The 21,313-nt window shown below is 50.2% G+C and overlaps 1 protein-coding gene across 7 annotated transcripts in view; it reads right to left on the bottom strand.

Annotated features, from left to right (window-relative positions):
* Positions 1–21,313, bottom strand: part of RANBP10 (RAN binding protein 10) — a 66,633-nt gene that overhangs the window by 3,705 nt on the left and 41,615 nt on the right. For 5 of the 7 annotated variants that reach the window (XM_022583432.2, XM_089903221.1, XM_089903220.1 and 2 more), the window contains 10 exons: positions 15,277–15,444; positions 8,930–8,952; positions 6,866–7,050; positions 4,356–4,468; positions 2,789–2,897; positions 2,540–2,688; positions 2,143–2,347; positions 1,278–1,399; positions 616–761; positions 188–299 (listed from right to left, as the gene is read on the bottom strand). In XM_022583432.2, the coding sequence (XP_022439140.2) occupies positions 188–299; positions 616–761; positions 1,278–1,399; positions 2,143–2,347; positions 2,540–2,688; positions 2,789–2,897; positions 4,356–4,468; positions 6,866–7,050; positions 8,930–8,952; positions 15,277–15,444 (1,332 nt within the window). The other 2 variants (XM_089903222.1, XM_089903223.1) reach the window with 2 other exon arrangements.

A 21,313-nucleotide genomic window follows, 5' to 3' on the forward strand; every position in this document is an offset into this window, starting at 1 on the left:
GTTGGGCAGAGGGAGGTGAGGGTTTAGGTTCAGCCATGGGAGCCCAACAGTCCTATGGGTCACCAGAGAGCCTCTGGGCAGAGCTCACTGCCCAGATTTGGATAAACATCAGCAATTTCTAGGGAGGGGTGAAGGGGCCAACCTAGGTACTCATAGGCCAGCTTCTGTTTTTGTTAGATCCACTTACCTAAAATGGCGCTGTTGAGGGCAGCGCATACAGGCTCCCTCTGGATGGGGTCAAGCTGCTGGCCAACTGGGCAGCTCCAGGGGTCTGAGTACGCAAGCAGGCTAAAGGCATCCTAAAGGACAGGGCATTCTTGAAAGGACTGTGGCACGCACCACGCACCCCCTCCTCCATGGCTCCAGGGGGATACAGGGCCCTGTGTGGTGCCCACGGAGAGCACAACATACCCTGACCGAAGGGTCAGGTAGGGCTGTGTCCTCCCCAGAACGTAGAGAGGGTGGGTGTACCCTGGATGTCCTGTTCCCCACTGCAGACTTGACCAGAGCCCACTGTCCCGTTGCTGCTGCCTGCCCCCAGTGCCCTCCCACAGTCACACTGCCCCACCACCAAATGGGGGCCCATTCTGTATGAGGGCCTGGCTTGTCCTGTACCTGCAGCATCTCTGTGTGGGCCAAATTCTTGCCGTATTCCCGGCCCAGCTGCTCACTCAGTGCCTGCAACTCACGGCCAAACAGGATAATCCTTTCTGTGGCCGCCTGATTGCCCCCGCAGAGCTGCCGCCGAGGATGCCCATCATCTGCACCCAGAGCCCAGCAGAGAGCACATCAGGAGGGTGAAGAGAGAAAGGGAGGGCTGGGGTGGGGTCCCCAAAGAGAGCACGACAAGAAGGACCTTGGCTGGGGGTAGGCTGGGGTGGCGCAGCTTCTGCTAGAGGCAAGTGAGGGCTGAGACGAGCAGGTGGACCATCCGGAGCTGAGCTCCTCTTATGTCCACCTATAGCCCATGGTCTAGGAGTCAGACGGGACTCAAGCTTGCCCTCTTCCCACCCTCTGCAAGATACAAGGGTGTTCATAAGGTGTCTGCTCTCACCAGCTCCCTCCAGCTACAAACGCTGGGAACTTGTTCTGGGCAGCAGGCTGAGGCCTTCCCACCTCAAGCACCGATTCATGATTGGCTAAGGAGGCAGTGGACCAGATCTGGATAGAGCTTCTCCAGCCACCAAAGCCTGCCCATCCCAACCACCACAGAGGGGAGAGGACAACGGGACTGAGCAATGCCGCCTGTGGAACACCATGCAGGGGCATGGCCTTACCCATGCTGGACTCATCCGTCTGCAGGTCTTCATGCTTGTAGGCACCATTGACAATGCGTGTGGACATGCTCTCCAGCACACCATTGGGGTAATGTTCCGCCTCCATCTCCATCTCACTGTCGCTGTGGAGAAGGGTTGAGGTGGGAGTTAGCAAAAGGGATGTGACTGGAGCAGCCTGGTTGGGCCTCCATTTAGGCTTTAGCCGCAGTTTGCAGTGGGTAAACTGAGGCGCCCCAAAGGGCATGAAAGGACAGCTCCCAGGCTTCCCAGGCTCTAATACTTGGGCCCTACTGTGACACCAGCCATCCCAGAGGCTTGTTATCTCACTCCCACTCTGGTCCCCATGCTGCCTCTGTGACCGTCCCCACCCTGGCCCTCCTCTGAGTTGATACACCCCTTCTACACACCCCCTGACCCCCAATGACCAGGGCAGGTTAAGTCCTGATAGGCATCTCTGGAAGCCAAACCCAGCTCAGCCCTGTAGCATGCTGGAAGGCTACTGAAAGCCACCTACAGTCTGCAACCTAAAAACCCTGCCTGCCCAACCTGGCTGACCACAAGCTAAGCCCAGTAAAAGCTCCTTTAGTATAGACTCTGGGGGTTCTGAGAGGCCTGGTATTCTTGGAGGCAACCACATTCTCAGTGTCAGTGCCTCTGGAGAAAGACAGGGCCAAGGAAAGTGGCAGCTGAATCAAGAGTTGGACCAGAAGCTGGAGCCAATGCCAGGCCTGGTGGCTCAGCGGCTACTATTCCAGGCACAGACCTGGGATGGAGGTGGGGGTAAAGGGCAGGGTGGCGCTCAAAGGACAGGCTGCAGTGGGCGCAGAGCAGAAGGCAGGAGGAAGAAGCAGAGCAGAACAGGCACCTGGTCTCCTGGTTACTGGTACTGCTGTGGGGCTGGGACTTGGTGGAATCTGTTGAGTTGGACTCGGAGTAATTGACTGAGGATGGAGATGAGGAGGACGAGGACGACGACGAGGAAGAGGAGGAGCTGGGCGGAGGGTATTTACTGTGGTTCTGTTTGCTCTTGGTGGAAGCGACACCATTGCTGCAGCTGGGACTATCTCCTCCTAAAAGCCGGGGGACAGTCAGAAGAGGAGGGGCAGCTTGCCATCAAGCAGGGCCCCAGGAATAACTACAGTGGTCCCACTTCCCTTCCCCCAATCCAGCAGCAAGCCCTGAGCCCATCCCAGGGAAGGGTGTATGGGTGGCCTTGCTTCTCCACACCAGTTCTTCCCAGAGCCCTCTGGAGAGTGGCTGACCTGTGTTGTGCATGTGGGAACTAGTGGGGCCGTGTCGGGGGCTGAGGCTTGGGGAGCCAGGGTAGCTGTCCTGGGACTTGGGGCTTCGGGAGCTCAAGCTGCGGACCTCACTGTCAGTCCCATTCACCATCTCCACAAACTGTCGGCACCTGCAGAAGGAGCAGAGCAGCAACGCTCTGGGCTTGGTCTGGGTTGTGTATGCCCACCACCAGCTGGGCTGTGGGGGACCTGACGGTGCCCCAAACTTACTTGAGCATGAAGAGCAGGTTGGGGTTGTGCTCCAGCAGCCCTGGGTAGAAGCGCTGTGTGGTCTCAATGGCCTCACCCACACGGCCCTCCAGCACCAGCTTCTGGATCTCTGTAGAGAGCAAGAATGCGGCAGTGAGTGAGGGGCCGCAGACCTTCCTCACAGCCACACGTCTACACACTGCCAGCCCCAAGCACGGACCAGCTGAGAGTCAGGTGGGCTGGCTCAGAGTGGCAAGCCCACTGAGATGCTCACAGAAGAGGCTGAAGAAACAACCTGGCCAACCAGCCCCACAACAGATCCTGGTTTCTGTCAAGTGTCAGGTAGTCCTCAAAGAGTAAGAGGGGAAAATGGAGGGGGGTGCTCTTAGCCCAGAGGCAGCAGGTTGAATTTGGAGGCCTGCTCCTACGCAGTACAGGTTGCCAGGGACCTGGGCGGGGGAAGAGGTCCTGGCTGTGGGAGCATAATCTAAGGATGGGCACCCGGGCAGCTTCGTGGCCTGAGAGGCTCCTCTTCAGACAGACTTCTCTCCTCAGGCTTCACAGGGGGTTGCCAATGGGAGCTCATGGATTCTGGGCCAGGGCCCATGTCTCGGCAGTCTTCAGGGGCTGCGGCGCGCCCCCTGATGAGAGAGGAGGTCACCCTCCTCACACTGGCAGCTCTGACGCTGACACCTCTAAGGCCATCGGCATCGTGCTCTTGCCCTGGGGCCTGGTGCGTCTTGCTGGGAGCGACTTCTGGGTAGATCCCAAGTCTGGGATCCCTTTCCGACTGTCTGGCTGGGCGTGGCTTCTCTGGGAGACACAGACACATGCACATACACAGAGACGACAGGCTCAGAGTGATGCAAGCAGGCACACACAGACACACGTGTCCACACACACCTACTCTCCCTCACTCTCCTCTCCTCTTCCTATCTCCTTTCTGGGCTGTTTCCTCTTTCCCAGCACCCTCCTTCCACAAAAGAGCCCCAAACACGCAGTATGCAGGCTAGTATGAATACCAGGAAAGCTTCCTTTGGCTCCTTCTTTGCTGGTCTGCAAAGCCCAGGACCAGAGGTGGGAAGCAGAGAAAGGTCTACCACAGTGGCCACGGAGCATCAGCCTTCCCCCTGTCTGACTGCTTCAGTCCCCTCTCTGCCCAGGGGCAGGCAGAACTACCAAGGTTGAGTAAATGGTGGCAAAGGCAGGGCACTGAACTGGTAAGATGCAAACACACTCTTTCTCGAAGACCGTGAACAGGAGGCTGAGTGGAATCCAGGATGCTGGAGGAAGGAAACAAGCATGGAGGAAGATCCAGCCATACCAGGCCCCAGCCTGTGCCAGGCCATCAGAGTATGCATTAGGGAGGCTGCACCGAGACATTCCCATGCTGCTGGACTGTCCTTCTGGACAGTGTGGTCTTGAAAGAGGGACAGAAGGGCCTGGGGCTGGGCTGTGGGCCGGTCTTCTGGTGAGGACCTGAGCTGAACAGACTCCTGACAGGTTACCCAAGGCTGTCATGAGCCAGAGAGCAGAATTAGGGACAGGTGAGAGAGGGAGGGAGAGGGGAGAGGAGAATCAACCTTACTTTGTCTGTTCTTTATGGACGCTTGTTCTTCCTGAATCGGGGTTTCAGTCATTCGGGCAAAAGCCGTGGCCGTGGCACAATACCCATGATGCACCAGGTAAGATGAGACCATGCTAGAAAAAAGGAAATGCTCAAGGTGACACTTAAGAACTGCATTTCTCACCAACCCCCTGATGGGACAGACTATCTCCCTGTTAGGTCTTCCTTAAACATATCTTACAGGTGCAACCTCCACAGAATAATAAAGGGGCTGAAACAAATGAAAAATCCCCCAGTGCTCATGCAGTCAGGCAGAAGAGGGGCAGGTCACCACATCTGTCCTCACAGCTTGGAGGAGTGGCTGCAGTTTCTCTGGGATATGCTGCCCACAGGTGGGCAAGTATGATAACAAAAGTACATACAGAGGCACATACCATCTCCTTATAGAAGCGGCTGCCTCCTGTGACCTGAAGCAAACCCAGAGACTGCCGAGAGTCTCTATGAGGGCTTCCTGGAAGGGCAGCCAGCCAAGCAGTCTGGCAGCTGCCCAGTGATGATGCATGCCACGTGCGTACCTTCTACAGACACAGGAGCTCCTCTGCAGGTGCCCCACGCGCCCGGCAGAAACATTCCAGCTCAGGTGAACCTGGCCCTCAGGAGTGTTGGCTCTAGACGGTGATGGGGAGCTAACCCACGACCCAAGTTACCCCACGATACACAACAAATTAAGGGCCCAAGAAGCCAAGGTTTCAGGCAGTAACGTGGCCAACAGGAACACAATCTTTGGGAGATGGCCCTGAGAAGCCTGATGCCCAGAAACCATTTAATCCCACTGGAAGCTGGCTAAGCAGCAGCACACGTAGAGTCCTCGTATCTGATGTGTACAAAAGTGAATACCTTGATGTGTGCATATGTCAGTGTCATTAATATAACTGCCAACACAAATGTCTGAAGAGCTGTCATGCAGAAGGCACAGAAGTTCAGCTGTGTGTTCCCTCATGTTTTAAGGGGTAAATGAGATGATCCATATAAAGTGCCTAGCAAAGCAAGAAGTCAATATATACAACCTCTTATTATGAAATTATGTATTTATAACATTAATTATGAATAAGAATTATAATACTTATATTATTATAAACACAAGGTTAAAAATTCTTGACAAAACACGGTTCAGATGCGCCCATATGCACGTCAGAGGCCACTAAAATGTACAGTCCCTTTGACTCAGTAATTCCACTTCTTGAAAGGACACCCAGAAAATAATCTTAAATATGGAAAACTCTTTATGTACAAAAGGGTGACCTACACAAGCAAGAGAGAGGAAATAACCTGAACCTACCACCAAGGGAAGCCAGCCAAGGGGCTTGTGGCAAATGTGTCTGCGAGATAATACAGCCATTAACAATGTCCATAAAGCGAAGTTATATGAAATCACAGATATGAGTTATATGCAGGTCTCAGCAAATACTACATATGAACACACAGGCACACAGATACATACATGTAAACAAATACACCCACGTGCTGAGCCCAGGCCCTGTCAGCTGAGAGTATTAGTCCCTCCCCAACACAGCTGGGGCAGCCCCACCTCTCCCCTTGCCTGTCCCAGCAAGCCTGCTATGGGGACTGGCACCATGCTGGCCCTCCAAGGAAGGGCTTCTTATAAGTTCTGGGGGCTGGGGACAAGATGTAGTAGTGCTGCTATTCCTGAGAAGGGTCTGGCCACCTAGCCCCTGCCTCAGCCCTCCCATGGGGCCTGCCTCAATATCAATCCCTAAAGAAAGGAAGGCTACACAAAGAACCCAGTGTGCAACCCACCCCCACCCGCTGGCCTCTGGTACCCCAGTGTCTGCAAGGCAATGACCAGAGCTAGTAGAAGCCCAGCCCTTCTCGGCCCACCCCTGGGAGCCAAGCTAACAAACTAACCCACCTCCTGGCAGAGTGGGTACAGGTCATTGCCTCACTCAGGCCTGCAGCTGTCAAGTGGAAGAGAGAACCATATCTGGCCTCCCTTGGGATTCTCATCAAGACTGTTTCCCAGGAGAGGCTGGGAATTAATCAGCCAACAGCCAGCTAGGTCCTAGGGAGGACCCTCTTCACACCACCACTGCCACAGATGCAAGGGACTTAGCTGGATCTGACCCTGAGAGGTGACCTTAGGCCAGAGTCATGGTATGACAGACACTCCCTATGATGGAAAAGAAAAGTGCACAGAGGAAGATACCACAGGGCATACTAGCACATCCTCTGCAAAATGACCTGGGGAAGGAAAACCGCCCTGCTGGTGATATTACATACAGGGCCTTCCGATCCAGTTGAGGGGGCAAAGGTTTAACTAGGAGCAGCTCTGGAGAACTGAACTAAGAGAGGAGCAGGAGAGCAGCAGGCAGAGTCATCCTGGGATTGCTTTCCAGAAGGAACGCTACCCACTAAAGTTCACAAGAGCAGCTTGTAGCAGTACAGGGGCCTACAGGAGAGTGAGGCCCCTGGGACGGGGCAGGGCTGGGTAAGGGCAGGAGCGGGGCACTCACTTCTGCAGCACCGCCTGCCACTCGCCAAGCCGGGCACTGATGGGGAAGCAGTGGACAGTACCCTGGACCTTGGCACGCCACTCCCGCATGTAGTCCTCAATGTCAAACAGGAAGGGTTGCTGCCCAAAGTTGGCGTCCACAATCTCCCCAGGTGTCTGCAGGCCTACGGTGGGGTAGAGGTTGGCCTGAGGAGGAGAATGAAATGTCAGTTGGGCCCTGAGGGCAATGGGGCAGCAGGGCCTCGCCTCATCTCACCTCCGGCACAGAGGGGAAGGCGCTGGCTCCCGCAGGCCGTTGCTTTGGCTTTGAGAGAATTGCAGCATGGCTGGGGGAGGCACGGCTAAGCCACATTCTGCCCACCTCCCTAGCAGAGACACTATTCCCCAAAGTTTGAGGGGAGATGGCAAAAGAAAAGCAAGGCAGGCTCATCATGGAGTCTCTTGCCCTGCATCAGAGGCTGTAGTGTTCCCAAAGCCCAAGGCCCCCCTTCGGGACTCAGCCAGAGCACAGAGAGGCAGGCTGGGCTCCACAGCCCTGCAGGTGTGCCCGTGAAGATCTGCCGCAGGGGTGGATGATGGCTCCTCTCAGAAAGATCCAGGACTACGGATCCCTTTGCCACAAAAAAGGGGGGTATATGAGGGGGCAGGAAGGGATGCGGGGAGAGAGGAAAGGAGGGGAGGAAGAGGAGAGTATGGCCAAATGGCCAAGGGGGTTAGGTGGTATGGACCCCCTGACACTGGAAAAGGGTAAAGAAAGGCTGCTGCCCTTCCTGTCTGAGGCTCACTAAGAGGAGGATCTTCTGGCCAGTGAGGTTTGGGCATGTCCCTCTGGGTGTGGGGCTCCCTGCTTCCCATCTATTCCCTGCCTTGACCAGCTTTTGCCAGGTTGCTCCCTCACTCCATGCCTTCTATGGCTCCCACTGCTACAGCCCAATGCCTCACCAGCCTCCTCCTCATTGGCCCCAGGTCCCCAGTCTTCTCTTCCACCTTCCATCCTTAGACCACATATCTTTCCTGACTACCACGTGCCGGTACTGCACACTGGGTTCAGCCTTTCTAGCACTTGGCACAGAGTGCCATCACATCCATGTCTGGGTGTTTCATGTCATACCTCCACCACTAGACTCTTCCCCACTCAGGGTCAGAATTCTCCTCCTGTGTCTGTTCTCTTTCTTTGCTTAGGACCACAGCCCCTCTCTGGGGACTCCAGGTTGGAGGGAAGGATTTTGATACATAGACAGAGGTTCTAACAGGATCCTGCGTGTTGGCAGTCTGGGCTTCAGAGGGCCCCTCAGATCACAGGGGCATTTCCTATTCCTACAGCATCACAGGGGAGCCCAGGATCCCTAAGCAGCCCCCAGGGTCAGCAAACCTTTCCTCCTTCCAGACCCCAGCCAGGGCACACAGAGCCAAGCCAGGATCCCAGCATTCTGGGTGGAGGCCCTGCATGTGACAAGGCCTGTGATGACTCATGACAAAGAAGGACTGGAGTGCAGGAGGTGGGATGAGCCCTGAACGAAGCCAGCAGGAAACCTCACCCTTTTCTAAGAGGAGAAAAACCCATAAATCTCACCTCTCTGGCCCAGGAGTACCCTGCACAGTAGCAGGTTCAGTCCTCTAGGGCACTGGCTTTCCTCAGGGATCTTTGATGGGTATGCACAGGGACCTGGCTCCCTAACAGCTCAGGAACAAGTTTCTATACGAACAATTTTCTATACTCTGCACACAGGTCCACTAGCTATAAGCCACACAGAACTGGTTCAGACCAGCTGAACCATGGAGCTACCTCATCTCTGCCCACACCGTCCCCTACCTCCTAGCTGCCTTTGGAAATGCCACAAATCTCTGTCACCTGCTAAGAGTCATGGAGGAAGACCAGGCCTTGCTGCTGGAGAGAGAAGAAGGCTGGCAGGTACCGCCTACTGGTACCTTCAAGCTGACGACACAGCACACATCCCTGGCTGGGGAAAGGGCAGGACTCCACACCCTGCACTTGCAGGTAACACCATGCCCTTTCCCAGTCGGCCCCCGGGGCCAGAGCAGGAGACCCAATAGTAGTACTTACCGGGAGGTCTGTGAAGGCTATACCTGTGGAGGGAAAGGAACAGTCATCAGGCCACCTGGTTTCCCATGCCTCTGTGGGCCCCGCGAGGGTCCGTCACAATGGCTGGGGGAGGGGCTGGTCATCACACCTCCCCTATGGTGAAGGACAAGCACTAGCCAGGGCTTGGTAGGTTTATTTTTTATTTTACTTTATTTTATTTATATTTTTAATACATTTATTTATTTATTTATTTATTTATTTTTGGCTGTTTCGAGTCTTCGTTGCTGTGCGCGTGGGCTTTCTCTAGTTGCGAAGAGCGGGGGCTACTCTTTGTTGCAGTGCGTGGGCTTCTCATAGTGGTGGCTTCTCTTGTTGCAGAGCACGGGCTCTAGGCGCACAGCCTTCAGTAGTTGTGGCGCACAGGCTTAATTGAACCACCGCATGTGGGATCTTCCCGGATCAGGGCTCAAACCCATGTCCCCTGCATTGGCCAGCAGATTCTTAACCACTGCGTTACCAGGGAAGTCCCGCCTGGTAGGTTTACACCCTGGCCTTCCCTTTGCTGAGTCGCTTGGCCAGAAGTGAAGTCAGATATTTGGGTATTTGTCCACAGCATTTCTACCCTCTCAGGGAAAACCTGCTAGGAAGGACTAAACCCAAATGATCTACCCTGAGGCCTCTCTAGGCCTGATTGTTCTCTTGATCCAACATGTATTTATGGAGACCTGCCGTGTATGCCAGGCCCTTTTCCATCCATTACCTCATCTGATCCTCACACCAACTATGGGTAGCAGACTTTCTTATCCCCATTTTACAGATGTGGAAAGTAAGCCTCAGAGGTTAAATGATTTGCCAGCAGTCATAAAACCAGCAGAAGCTAGTGGGACTGGACTCATTTCTAGTCTGATGCTCCAACATCATCTCTAAGCTGACAGAGCAGTGGAGACAGAGAGGGCAGCAGCTGCCCATCTTCAGCCCATACTTGCCCAGAGTCCCCAGAGATTCTGAGTTGACAAAGCCCAAGTTAACAGTGGCCTGTGTACCCTCTGAACCCTCCTGCCAAGAGAAGAAGCTGTGTTTCTAGGGACCTTAGTCCTAAATCAGAAGTGAGGGTAGAGGGGATAGGGACCCTAAATATAGGAACAGCCCTGAGCAGGAGAGGGGCCTCAGCATATCTACCAGAGCATTCATATTCTGCAGATTGAGAAATGACTCAAGGCCCAAGGACACTCTCCCAAGGGCTCATAGCCTTCCCATTTTTTTAAATTCTTATATCTTCTAGAAGCTCCTACGCTTTCGGCCTGAGAGGTTTTCAAACCACTGACTATTTGGAGGTCCCTGTCTGCTCCCTCAACTCCACCCCAAAAAGAAAGTGAAACCCAGCAGGACTGAAGAACAGGTGAGGGTCTGATGATAGGTCTCCCAGTAAACCTGGGGCCAGAATCCTGACAGCAGCCAAGTGAGCATCCCATGTTCTTCCTCTGTGCTGGGCACTGGAATCATGTCTTACAAGGAAGCATTTAATCCTCAAAACAACCCTGGAAGGTGTATACTGCCTCTGACACTAGTTTACATATGAAAAAACCAAGGCACAGAGAGACTGTTTACATTCTTTACTGGGCTATTTTGCTCCTCAGTGAAAGAAGTTCATAAACCCATGACCTTCCTGCCTGAGGCCACTCCTGAGCCCCACATGCAGAGTCAGCAGTCACAGAACTAGCAGGATGGAATCTGGAAGCCCCTCCGTGTCCACCCACCAGGTCTGCATGGGAGCTGCCCCCATGAATCTCAGCGTGGCCAGGCTACTGCTGCTGTACTCCCAGGCTCGCGAAGAAGCCCACAGAACCCTGGAAGAAAGTGGAGTCCAGTCTCCATCAATTATCTGCAGTGTGACCTTTGGCAAGCTACCCAACCTCCCTGAGCCCATCTGAAAAAAGGGGGTAACAATATACCCAACACCTCAAGAAGAAAGGAGAAACAGATTCTCTATGAAAGCTGCTTCATAAACTGTGAGGTCTAGGTACAAGTTGGCTAGAGTTGCGCCACAGGGCGAGACAACTGCCACATTTCTGCCCAGGGGATGACCTACTCGGGCTTGCCTAGCTCTACTCACAATGGCACTCAGGAAGGACAAGGCCTTGAGGTGCTTCCAGGAGGATGAGGAAAGAGGCTACTCCACCCCCTATTGCACTGAACAAGGGCAACATCGCTCCCTGTAGCCCTGTAGGTCTCTGGGAGCCTCCACAAAGACATTGTGATGGCAAGGTCTGAGATGGCCCACGGGAAGATCTGAGAAGGGCCAGGCAAAGATCCAGGATGCAAATAGGACATTCAAACCTGCTGCTAAGTACCCTGAGCCAAAAAGACATAGCTCAGGGGTCACTGAGGCTGAGGGTATAAAGAGCCTGTATAAAAATTACTCTGGGGACTTCCCCGGGGGTTCAGTGGTTAAGAATCCATGCTTCAGGGCTTCCCTGGTGGCACAGTGGTTAAGAGTCTGCCTGCCAATTCAGGAGACACGGGTTCGAGCCCTGGTCTCGGAGGATTCCACGTGCCGCGGAGCAACTAAGCCCAGGCGCCCTAGAGCCCATGCTCTGCAACGGGGGAGGCCACCACAATGAGAGGCCCATGCACCGCAGCGAAGAGTGGCCCCTGCTCGCCACAGCTAGAGAGGTCCCACGCGCAGCAACGAGGACCCAACGAAGCCAAAAATAAATAAATAAATTTATTTAAAAAAAAGAAAAAGAATCCGCGCTTTCACTGCAGGGGGTGCGGGTTCGATCCCTGGTGGGAAAGCCAAGATCCCACATGCTGTGCAATGCAGGCAAAAAAAAAATTACTCTGAAAGCTCATGGACCACTTGTGGGTGAGACATCAGTCTCCAGTCTCCATTCACTCAGTGTTCATTTGTTCTCCCATCAAGTATTTGCTGAGACCTCCCAGGAGCTAGGCCTTATGACAGACAATAGGGAGCCAGCTGTAAGCCTGGCCCTAAAAGTGCTGCAAACTCCAGCAAGAGAGATGGTGTGCAACTAGTAATTACACAGACAACTGACCAATGACACACAGGGTGAGTGCTGTGACAGAGGACAACGGAGCAAATAAAAGGAGCGGGGCGGCCAGAGGCAGGAAACATCACTCTGCTTCTCTAAAGGGAGAAATGTTCTGAGGTTAGAGAGCAATGATTGGCTCACTGATCCTGCGTGAGATTCTGAAGTGCATTATATTGATAAGCTGGCTTGTGAAAAGGAAACAAGGTCATTAGAAGATTCACCAAGTGGTCTATCACTTTCATTGACTTTCCATCAAATTTCGTGATCTAGAAAATGCAGAAGACGGGTCATATCCATTTTTTAGTAAGGTCTCAGTAGTATCCTTGTGGAAAAGACAGAAAAACACAAGATTCAATTAACATAATGAAGTGATTCTTAAATGGCTGGTGTCTACCTGGACAAGCTGTAGGCTGAAGGGCTCAAATCCAGCCTTGTCCTCTTCCAATATTTTTATATCTTGATGAAAACACAAATAAACATGTTTATCAAAATTTAGGTTAATACAATGCTGAAGAGGATACCAAATATTCGAGATAGAAAAAGCAAGACCAAAGAAGATCGTGACAGGCTTGAAAAATAGATAATATAGGCCTAAAGGAAGTTTTATTACAAGATGTATGAGGACTTCCATGGAGTCTATATAAACATGTACTAGGGGGAACTTCCCAGGTGGTGCAGTGGTTAAGAATCTGCCTGTCAATGCAGGGGACATGGGTTCGAGTCCTGGTCCGGGAAGATCCCACATGCAGAGCAACTAAGCCCATGCAACACAACTACTGAGCCTGCGTGCCTAGAGCCCGTGCTCCGCAATAAGAGAAGCCACCGCAAAAAGAAGCCCGCACACCACAATGAAGAGTAGCCCCCGCTCACTGCAACTAGAGAAAACCCGCTCACAGCAATGAAGACCCAACGCAGCCAAAAATAAATAAATTAATTTAAAAAACCAAACCAAAACAAAAAAAACATATACTAGACAGAGGAGTTTTTTTTATTTTTCTATTTTTTTTGGTCGCGCCACATGGCATGTGGGATCTTAGTTCCCCAACCAGGTATCAAACCCATGCCCCCTGCAGTGGAAAGTGTGGAGTCTTAACCACTGGACTGCCTGGGAAGTCCTGGGAGATGAGTTTTTAAAAACAGTGTGAGGGGGCTTCTCTGGTAGCGCAATGGTTAAGAATCTGCCTGCCAATGTAGGGGACATGGGTTCAAGCCCTGGTCCGGGAATATCCCACATGCCACAGAGCAACTAAGCCCGTGCACCACAACTACTGAGCCTGAGCTCTACAGCCCACGAGCTACAACTACTGAGCCCACGTCCCACAACTACTGAGCCCACGCGCCACAACTACTGAAGCCCATGCACCTAGAGCCCACGCTCTGCAGCAAGAGCAGCCACCGCAATGAGAAGCCTGCGCACCGCAAGAAAGAGTAGCCCCCACTCGCCACAACTAGAGAAAGCCTGCGTGCAGCAACAAAGACCCAAACCAGCCTAAATAAATAAACAAATAAATAAAATAAAAACGGTGTGAGGGTCTGGGCTGACATTAAGGTGGCCATGAGCTCCTTAGGGACCTAGGGATCTGACTGACAAAGACCTTAGGGCCCAGAGGAGGGAGGTGCAGGTGCAGAAGGGACAGCAGATATGCCCCAAATCTTATGTCCCACAACAGGTGCCATGCTCTGAGCAAAGTGTGGACAAGCTGAAGAGATGTAAGGAGGGCAGGTATTCAGAGCAGACAGGCAGAACTGGGCCTGGCTCGGAGAGGCAAGTGTAACAGGGCTTGGGTAAGGACTGATAGCCCATAATAGTGGCCCCTGGGACTCTGACAGCAGAAAAGTCAAGAGGCAGGAAATAGCTGGAGTCAGAGAACAGAGTGGGGAATGAGGAGTCATCTTGAGACCTTGGCCTTGCCCTCCAGCAGCTAGCTCCTCACAGGCTGGATACCAGCAACTGCAGCTAGGTGGCCATGGATTTCAGGGGAGAGTTTTTCCGGATGTGCACCTGGGTCAGCTCTGCATCGTCTGTGCTATGCTCTTGGCTGCCCATTCTAGGCTGTGGCATCTGACGGCCCTGTTGAGGAATGCTGGCTCCTGCTCGCTCAGCCCCAGCCACAAGTAAACCCCATTTCCACCCAGGTCCCCTGGTTTTGCCCGGGCTCATCTCCTGGAGAAGCTACAGAGGGATGTGGGGAGTGGCAGCCACCTTTTTGACTGTCCCGCAAACCAGGGGAAGTGAGCCTCCTACAAGTTGGGTTCAAAGTAAAATGCCCAACTCCCTTTCCTGGCAAGGTCTGTGGTCAACCTGGCTGGTAGGGTTCTGCCAGATTAGAGACCTCTGCAAACCCAGGCAGGCAGGCCCAGCAGTTAGGTACTACCTCAGGGCCACTTTGGCCACGGGTTCCACTCACTCGAGGGCCAAATAGCAGTCAGCCCTACTACGGCAAGGTGTCAGAATAGCCAAAGTTCCCCTCTCTCTTAGTTTCTAATCCTAAATTCCTATATGTGTACAGGACTACTCTTCAAGGTATCCTCCAGAGTTCTCAAGACCTTCCAAGGACTGCTGCTTCTCCTGGGTTTCTGATCCTAGTTGACAGCACCACTAATCTAGCCACTTCACCATGTTCCCTTCTTTCCAGTGCACCCCATCTATCACTAAGCTCCGCTGCGGCATCCCTAGTCCTTTGCAGGCCTGTTCTCCACTGCCTGCACCCATCACCACGGCCACGGCTCATGCCACCTGCCTCTTCCTCAGCCCTTACTCCAATCAGTCCCTCCTTCTCAGTTTAACCAAAGGGGCTTTTTTAATATAACTCTGTCCAGGTTGCTGTCTATTAACCACAAACAGGCCAGAAGAGATCTGACCCCATCTGACTCCGGCCTGTTTACCTCCTGTACTAGAGCAGCCCTCACTGTTGCTCCATAGCAACCAGTGCCCTGCAGAAGGGCCAGAGAAAGTCTGGGCCCAGGCGACAGGCATGCAAATCACTACCACTGTGAAGTATGTACTAGGGCCCCTCAAACTTCTCACTGACCCTAAACCTCGCTCCAACGAGTGTCACACAGGCCAGGAGCACGACCACGACATTGCTGCTCTCTCAGCACTGACCCAGGCTCGATAAATGCTGCTGAATGGATGGATTAACAAAGGGACCACTTCTATACCCTCCGTTCCCCTTGCAGGGCTCCGATGCTAGGAAATGACTGCAGTTGCCTTGAGCTCAGCAGAGGATCTACAACACTGCTTTGGCTTCAAAGCCTCTCACCAACCCAAGGGGCTCCACAGGGCAGACCCTCCAAGGTCCCCTATGTACCCACCAAGGCTGTGGCCATTCTTGGTGTAGAAGCAAGTGCCATTGATGAGGTTGACGCAGCAGCCAATCACGTCTCCTGTAGTGAATGTGGGACCATAGGGCTGGCCAGTCCCAGAGGAGCAGAAGGAATGCCCATCATCACCATGGTAACCATAGGAATGTTTATCCCAACCTGTGGGGGAAAAGAGAGCAAGAGCTGAGGTGAGGTACTTGAGAGAAAAACAAGACAGTCACAGAAGCCCACCCAGGTCTGAGCTCCTCTCCCAAGCCTGCTACCACCTCACCAGCACTCCTGCCCTCTCACAGAGCCAGCTGTGGGCAGGGTCTGGCTATGCAAAATGAGCAGTGACTTCAGCGAGTCACTGCCCTGAGGAGTTGAGGCAGCCCTACTGAAGAAGGAGCCCAAGCTGTGGTTGACAGGAACCAAAACCATGAGTGCCCCGGAAGGGACTTACCAGAGGGCCATGAAACAAGGAGGTGGTTGGGGAAAGCCTCATGAAGGAGAAGAGGCTTGAACTGAACTCTGAGGTGTATCATGGTTGTTGTTTTTCTTTTTTTTAATTTATTTATCTTATTTATTTCTGGCTGCACTGGGTCTTCGTTGCTGCGTGCGGGCTTTCTCTAGTTGCGGCGAGTGGGGGCTACTCTTCATTGAGGTGCGCAGGCTTCTCATTGCGGTGGCTTCTCTTGTTGAGGAGCAATGGGCTCTCGGCGTACGGGCTTCAGTAGTTGTGGCGTGCAGATTCAGCAGTTGTGGCTCGCGGGCTCTAGCGCGCAGGCTCAGTAGTGGTGTCGCAGGGGCTTAGCTGCTCCGTGGTATGTGGCATCTTCCTGGACCAGGGATCGAACCCGTGTCCCCTGCATTGGCAGGCGGATTCTTAACCACTGCACCACCAGGGAAGACCCTGATGGCTTCTCTTTGTTGTGGAGCACGAGCTCTAGGTGTGTGGGCTTCAGTAGTTGTGGCACACGGGCTCAGTAGTTGTAGCACACAGGCTTAGTTGCTCCACAGCATGTGGGATCTTCCCAGACCAGGGCTCGAACCCGTGTCCCCTGCACTGGCAGGCGGATTCCTAATCACTGCGCCACCAGGGAAGTCCCATGGTGGTTGTTTTTTTTAACTTAAGTATAATTTACATGTAATAAGAGTCTTCCTTTTTAATTGATAGTTGAACAAGTTTTTTTTTTTTTTGAACAAGTTTTAACAAATGTTACCATCACCACGATCAAGATATAGAACATTTCCATCACTACAAAGAGTTTTTCCTCATGCCTCTTGGCAGTCAATTCCACTCCACGCACCCCCAAGTCTCCGGCAGCACTGATCTGATTTGTTCCTATGGTTTTGCCTTTTACAGAATGTCATATAAATGGAATCACAGAATTTGGAGTTTCTTGTGTCTGGCATCTTTCACTTAGCATAATGCGTTTGAGATTCATCCACATTGTTAGATGTACCAGTATTTTGCTTCTTTTATTGCTGAGTAGTACTCCATTGTATGGACATACCACAGTTTGTCCATTCACTAGTTGATGACATATAGTTGTTTCTAATTTTTCGCTATTATGAATAAAGCCAATAAATATTTGTATATAGGTCTTTGTGCAGATGTATGTTTTCATTTCTCTTAAGTAAATACTAAGAAGTGGTACTGCCACATCACAAGATAAGTATATCTTTTACTTGATAACAAACTGCCAAACTGTTTTCCAAAGTAGCAGTACTGTTTTGCATTCCCACCAGCAATGTATGAGTTCACAATCTCACCAGCACTTGTTACTGTCAGTTGTTTTGGTTTTTTCTTCTTCTCTTAGACATTTTAGTAGGTATGTAGGGGCTTTAATTTGCATTTCCCCAATGTCCAAGGATGTTGAGCATCTTTTCATATACTTATTTACCATCAGTTTATTAGAAAATTATTGAATTGTCTATTCAAATTTTTAACCCATTTTTTAAAAAACTCGGGTTGTATATCTTACTGAGCTATAAGGTTATAGATATATTTTAGATACAAAATGTGTTTTGCAAATATTTTCTCCCAGTCTGTGGCTTGTCTTTTTCATTTTCTTAACAGTATCTCTCAAAGGCCTGCTGGGATTTTTTTTCTTTACCACTTTTTTTTTTTTAATTGGTGTAGAGTTGACTTGCTGCTGGGATTTTGATTGGGATTGTGTTGAATCTACAGATCAATTTGGAGAGAATAGATAGCTTAATAATATTGATTATTCAAATCCATGAACATGGTATACCTCTCCATTTATTTAGGTCTTCTTTAATTTCTCTCAACAGATTTTTAACAAATTTATTTCTAAGTATTTCACTTTCAATATTATATATATTTTTTAATAATAACATTGAATTTTTAAATTTTTATTTATTTTATTTATTTATTTTTGGATGTGTTGGGTCTTCGTTGCTGTGTGCAGCTAGTTGTGGAGAGCCACAACCACTGAGCCTGAGTGCCACTACTACTGAAGCCCGCGCGCGACTGGAGCCCGTGCTCTGCAACAAGAGAAGCCACTGCAGTGAGAAGCCCACGCACCACAATGAGGAGTGGCCCCCACTTGCTGCAACTGGGGAGGGCCGCGCACAGCAACGGAGAGCAAAAGCAGCCTAAATAAATAAATTTAAAAAATAAATTTATTTTTAAAAAAAGAGTACAGAAAGTGGGGCATCCTTAAGGGTCAAACAATAGGTTCTATTTTTAAAAATAAATAAAATAAAATAAAATTAGATTATGATAATGGTTGCACAACTCTGTAAACATGTTAAAAACCACTGAACTGTACACTTTAAAAGAGTAGATTTTATGGTATGTAAATTTTATCTCAATAAAGCTATTAAACACACATGTATTTGATTTTTTATATATTCATCTGGTATCCTGCATCCTTGTCAAACTCACCAATTAGTTCTGGTAGCTTTTGTGAAGATTACAGTGCCTACTGGGAAAGGGTTCCTAAGCAAGAAGCCCCACTTCCCACATACAAAGAACATATGTGTAATTCAGAGAAAGCCAGGAGCACCAGAATTCAGGCTAGAGGCCTGAGTTCTCGGCATGGAGTCTCCCAAGATGGGCTATTCTGCTACAGTGCCCTGCAGCTGCTAGAAACCCAAACTTCTGCTCCAGTGGCCTGGGATGCCAGGGATGGTGGTGGGGCTCTCTTTATGCTGCTTGACCAGCACAGCCTTCCCTAAAGCCAAGCCCACTGCTTACCACCTCCTGAGGCCATGTGGCTGTGGGAGAAGACTGTCCAACAAAGCCACTGCCCATTCTAGCCGTCCCCAAAGAGTCCTTGTAGACAGACTGCTTGCTGTTCCTATGGTTCCTCTCAGAACTATGCCCACCGCTGCTGACAGGTGCTCACTGGCTCCTCCCTTTGGCCAGTGCGTCAGGGTTTGCCCATGCTTGCCCCTTGAAGATTTCTGTAACATTCTTTGGTCCTCCCCTAGCATACTGCTCACATCCTTGATCAATTCCGGTTCCTGCTGAGCCTCTCCAATCACCAGTCACTGTTCCTGGGACTGTCCCTGTCTCACTCACCGCTTCCTAACCCTTCCCCCAACCCCCACCATCAGGAGTCGGTGACACAGGTGTGTGCATATACATGTATGTGTGTCTGTGTGTAGTGACTAGTTCCAGCCCACTTCTTTCTCACACAAGGATGATCCTGTGTGACAGATCTTTTATGCAGATTTTACTGTCTAGAAGGTAAAAGACACACACTGGAAGGCTTTTTTTTTTTTTTTAGCTTTCTCCAATTGAAGCAGTAGGTACTTTTTTTTTTGAAGCAGTAGGTAACTCTTAAAAAACGAATACAAATGTGGCCATTTGATTTATTAAAGCTAGAGAAATCATCCGGAAGAACTGTTTCCAACTTGGTCAGTGACTCAAGGATATCTGGGAGCTATTTTTGTCTCAGTGTAAGGGAGGTGCTCAATAATGATCACCAAAACAACAGATGCTTACATTTTCAAAGACCTAAAATAAAAATTAAAGTATTTTTGAATACTTTTCTTCAAAAATAAACTATATAATTATTTTGACAAACCTACCATAGAATTTTTGGATTTTTAACTCAAGCTACTCAAGCTATAAATATGGATTTTAAATTTTTTAAAAACTAAAGAACTCAATAAAAAAAAATATTTATTTAGAGTCAATTCAGGATTCACCATCACCTCAGTTTGGCTGAAAAATAGATACATTTTCCTGTTTTGTTTTTCTTCAATTTCCAAATGATTTGTCAATTATATAGATTTGCCCAGAGGAAGAAAATTCATAGTCCCTGTGACACACTGAATAAGGCCTCCGAAAGATGTCCTAGGTCCTAATCTCTAGAACCTGTGAAATATGCTAACTTGCATGGTAATAAAGATTTTCCAGAAGTGATTAAGTCAAGGCTCTTGAAATGGGGAGATTATCCTGGATTATCTGGGGGCAGGGAGGGTAGGATAATACAATTATAGGGGTACTTGTAAGAGAGAGGCAGAAGAGTCAAGTCAGAAAAGGTGATGTGACGGTGGAAGCAAAGAAAGAATGAAAGATGCTATTACACTGCTGGCTATGAAGATGGACGATGGGGGCCATAAATCAAGAATGTAGGTGGACTCTAAAAGCTAAAAAGGGCAAGGAAATGGATTCTCCCCAAGAGCCTCCAGAAAGACTACTACCCTGCTGACACCTTGATTTTAGGACTTCTGTCCTCCAGAACTGTAAAATGATTATTTTAAGTCACTACTATTGTTACAGCAGCAATAGGAATCTAATACAGTCCACTATGGCTATAGAAGTTGTTTCTGAGCAACTGGAATGATCAGTGCAGAGATGCAACACCTCAGCTACTTGTCTCTTGCTCGTCAAAGTGCTATGAAGTTAAAAGCTTTTCAAAGAAAATCACAGAGCTGTAATGTATATTCAACTGAAGCTATCATTTCATAGCCAATATTTTTTCCAAACACAATTAAGAGCCTGTGTGTGCGTATAAGGTGTATATGTATGTGTTTGAAAGGTAGCTGGGGTTAAAAACAGAATGTTATTATACAGCTCATTTAGTAACAGTGGCTGCAGCAGCAGCAGCAGCTTGGTTTAAGACCTCTGTGTTGGACTTCCCTGGTGGCTGGTGGCACAGTGGTTAAGAATCCGCCTGCCAATGCAGGGGGACATGGGTTCGAGCCCTGGTCCGGGAAGATCCCACATGCCGTGGAGCAGCTGAGCCTGTGCACTACCACAGTGAGAAGCCCGCCTGTAGCAACAAAGACCCAGTGCAGACAAAAAAAAGTAAATAAAATGAATAAATTAAAAAAAAAAAAAGGCCTCTGTGCTACTTTCCCATCCTCTGGAAAGAACATACATCATCCAACTGTCATCAATTAGTTAATAAAGGCCTACTCCATGGAGATGACAAAGTGAGGGTGGTGGGTGGTGTGAAAGGAGCAGAGAAGACATTAATATATAAGTAAATCAATAAGCAAACAAGAAAACACCTGGTAGAGGAAATGTGCTCTGAAGAAAACAAAGCCAGATGATAGGCTGGAAGTGGGACTGGGGATGAGGACTGACCAAGATGGAGTAGTCAAGTTAGTCCTCGCTGAGGGCTGACCCCTGAGCAGAGGTCTGCTTGATGAGAGAATCAGAAGGAAGAACTTTTGGGGTAATGGGAATGAGCTCAGCATGTCTGAGAAACAGAGCCAGGGGGGCTGGATCTGAGTGAGACTTAGGAAAGACTGGGAGCAGAGGTGACAGGGTTTGCTGGATGTGCGCACTGATAGTATGAGGGGAAGTAAGGATGACTCCCAGGTTTTTGTCCAGGCAAATGGGTGGATGGTGGTACCATTTACTAAGAGACAGGGAAGATGGGCAGAAGGAAGAGATCTTTAGGACACATTAAGTTTGAGATGTCTTATTAGACATCTAAGCAGTTGGGTGGCAATATGAGGCAGGTGAGATGACTGTGGCTCATCCCAGATGTGGCAGGGCTGCCATGGGAACACTCACTAAACAAACAGTGGTGTGGACAGAAAACTTAAAATGAAGTCA

The sequence above is a fragment of the Delphinapterus leucas genome, chromosome 20 (assembly GCF_059928025.1).
Source record: "Delphinapterus leucas isolate spDelLeu-1000000601 "Yukka" chromosome 20, BTC_Dleu_Yukka2, whole genome shotgun sequence".
In the NCBI taxonomy this organism is placed as follows: Eukaryota; Metazoa; Chordata; class Mammalia; order Artiodactyla; family Monodontidae; genus Delphinapterus; species Delphinapterus leucas.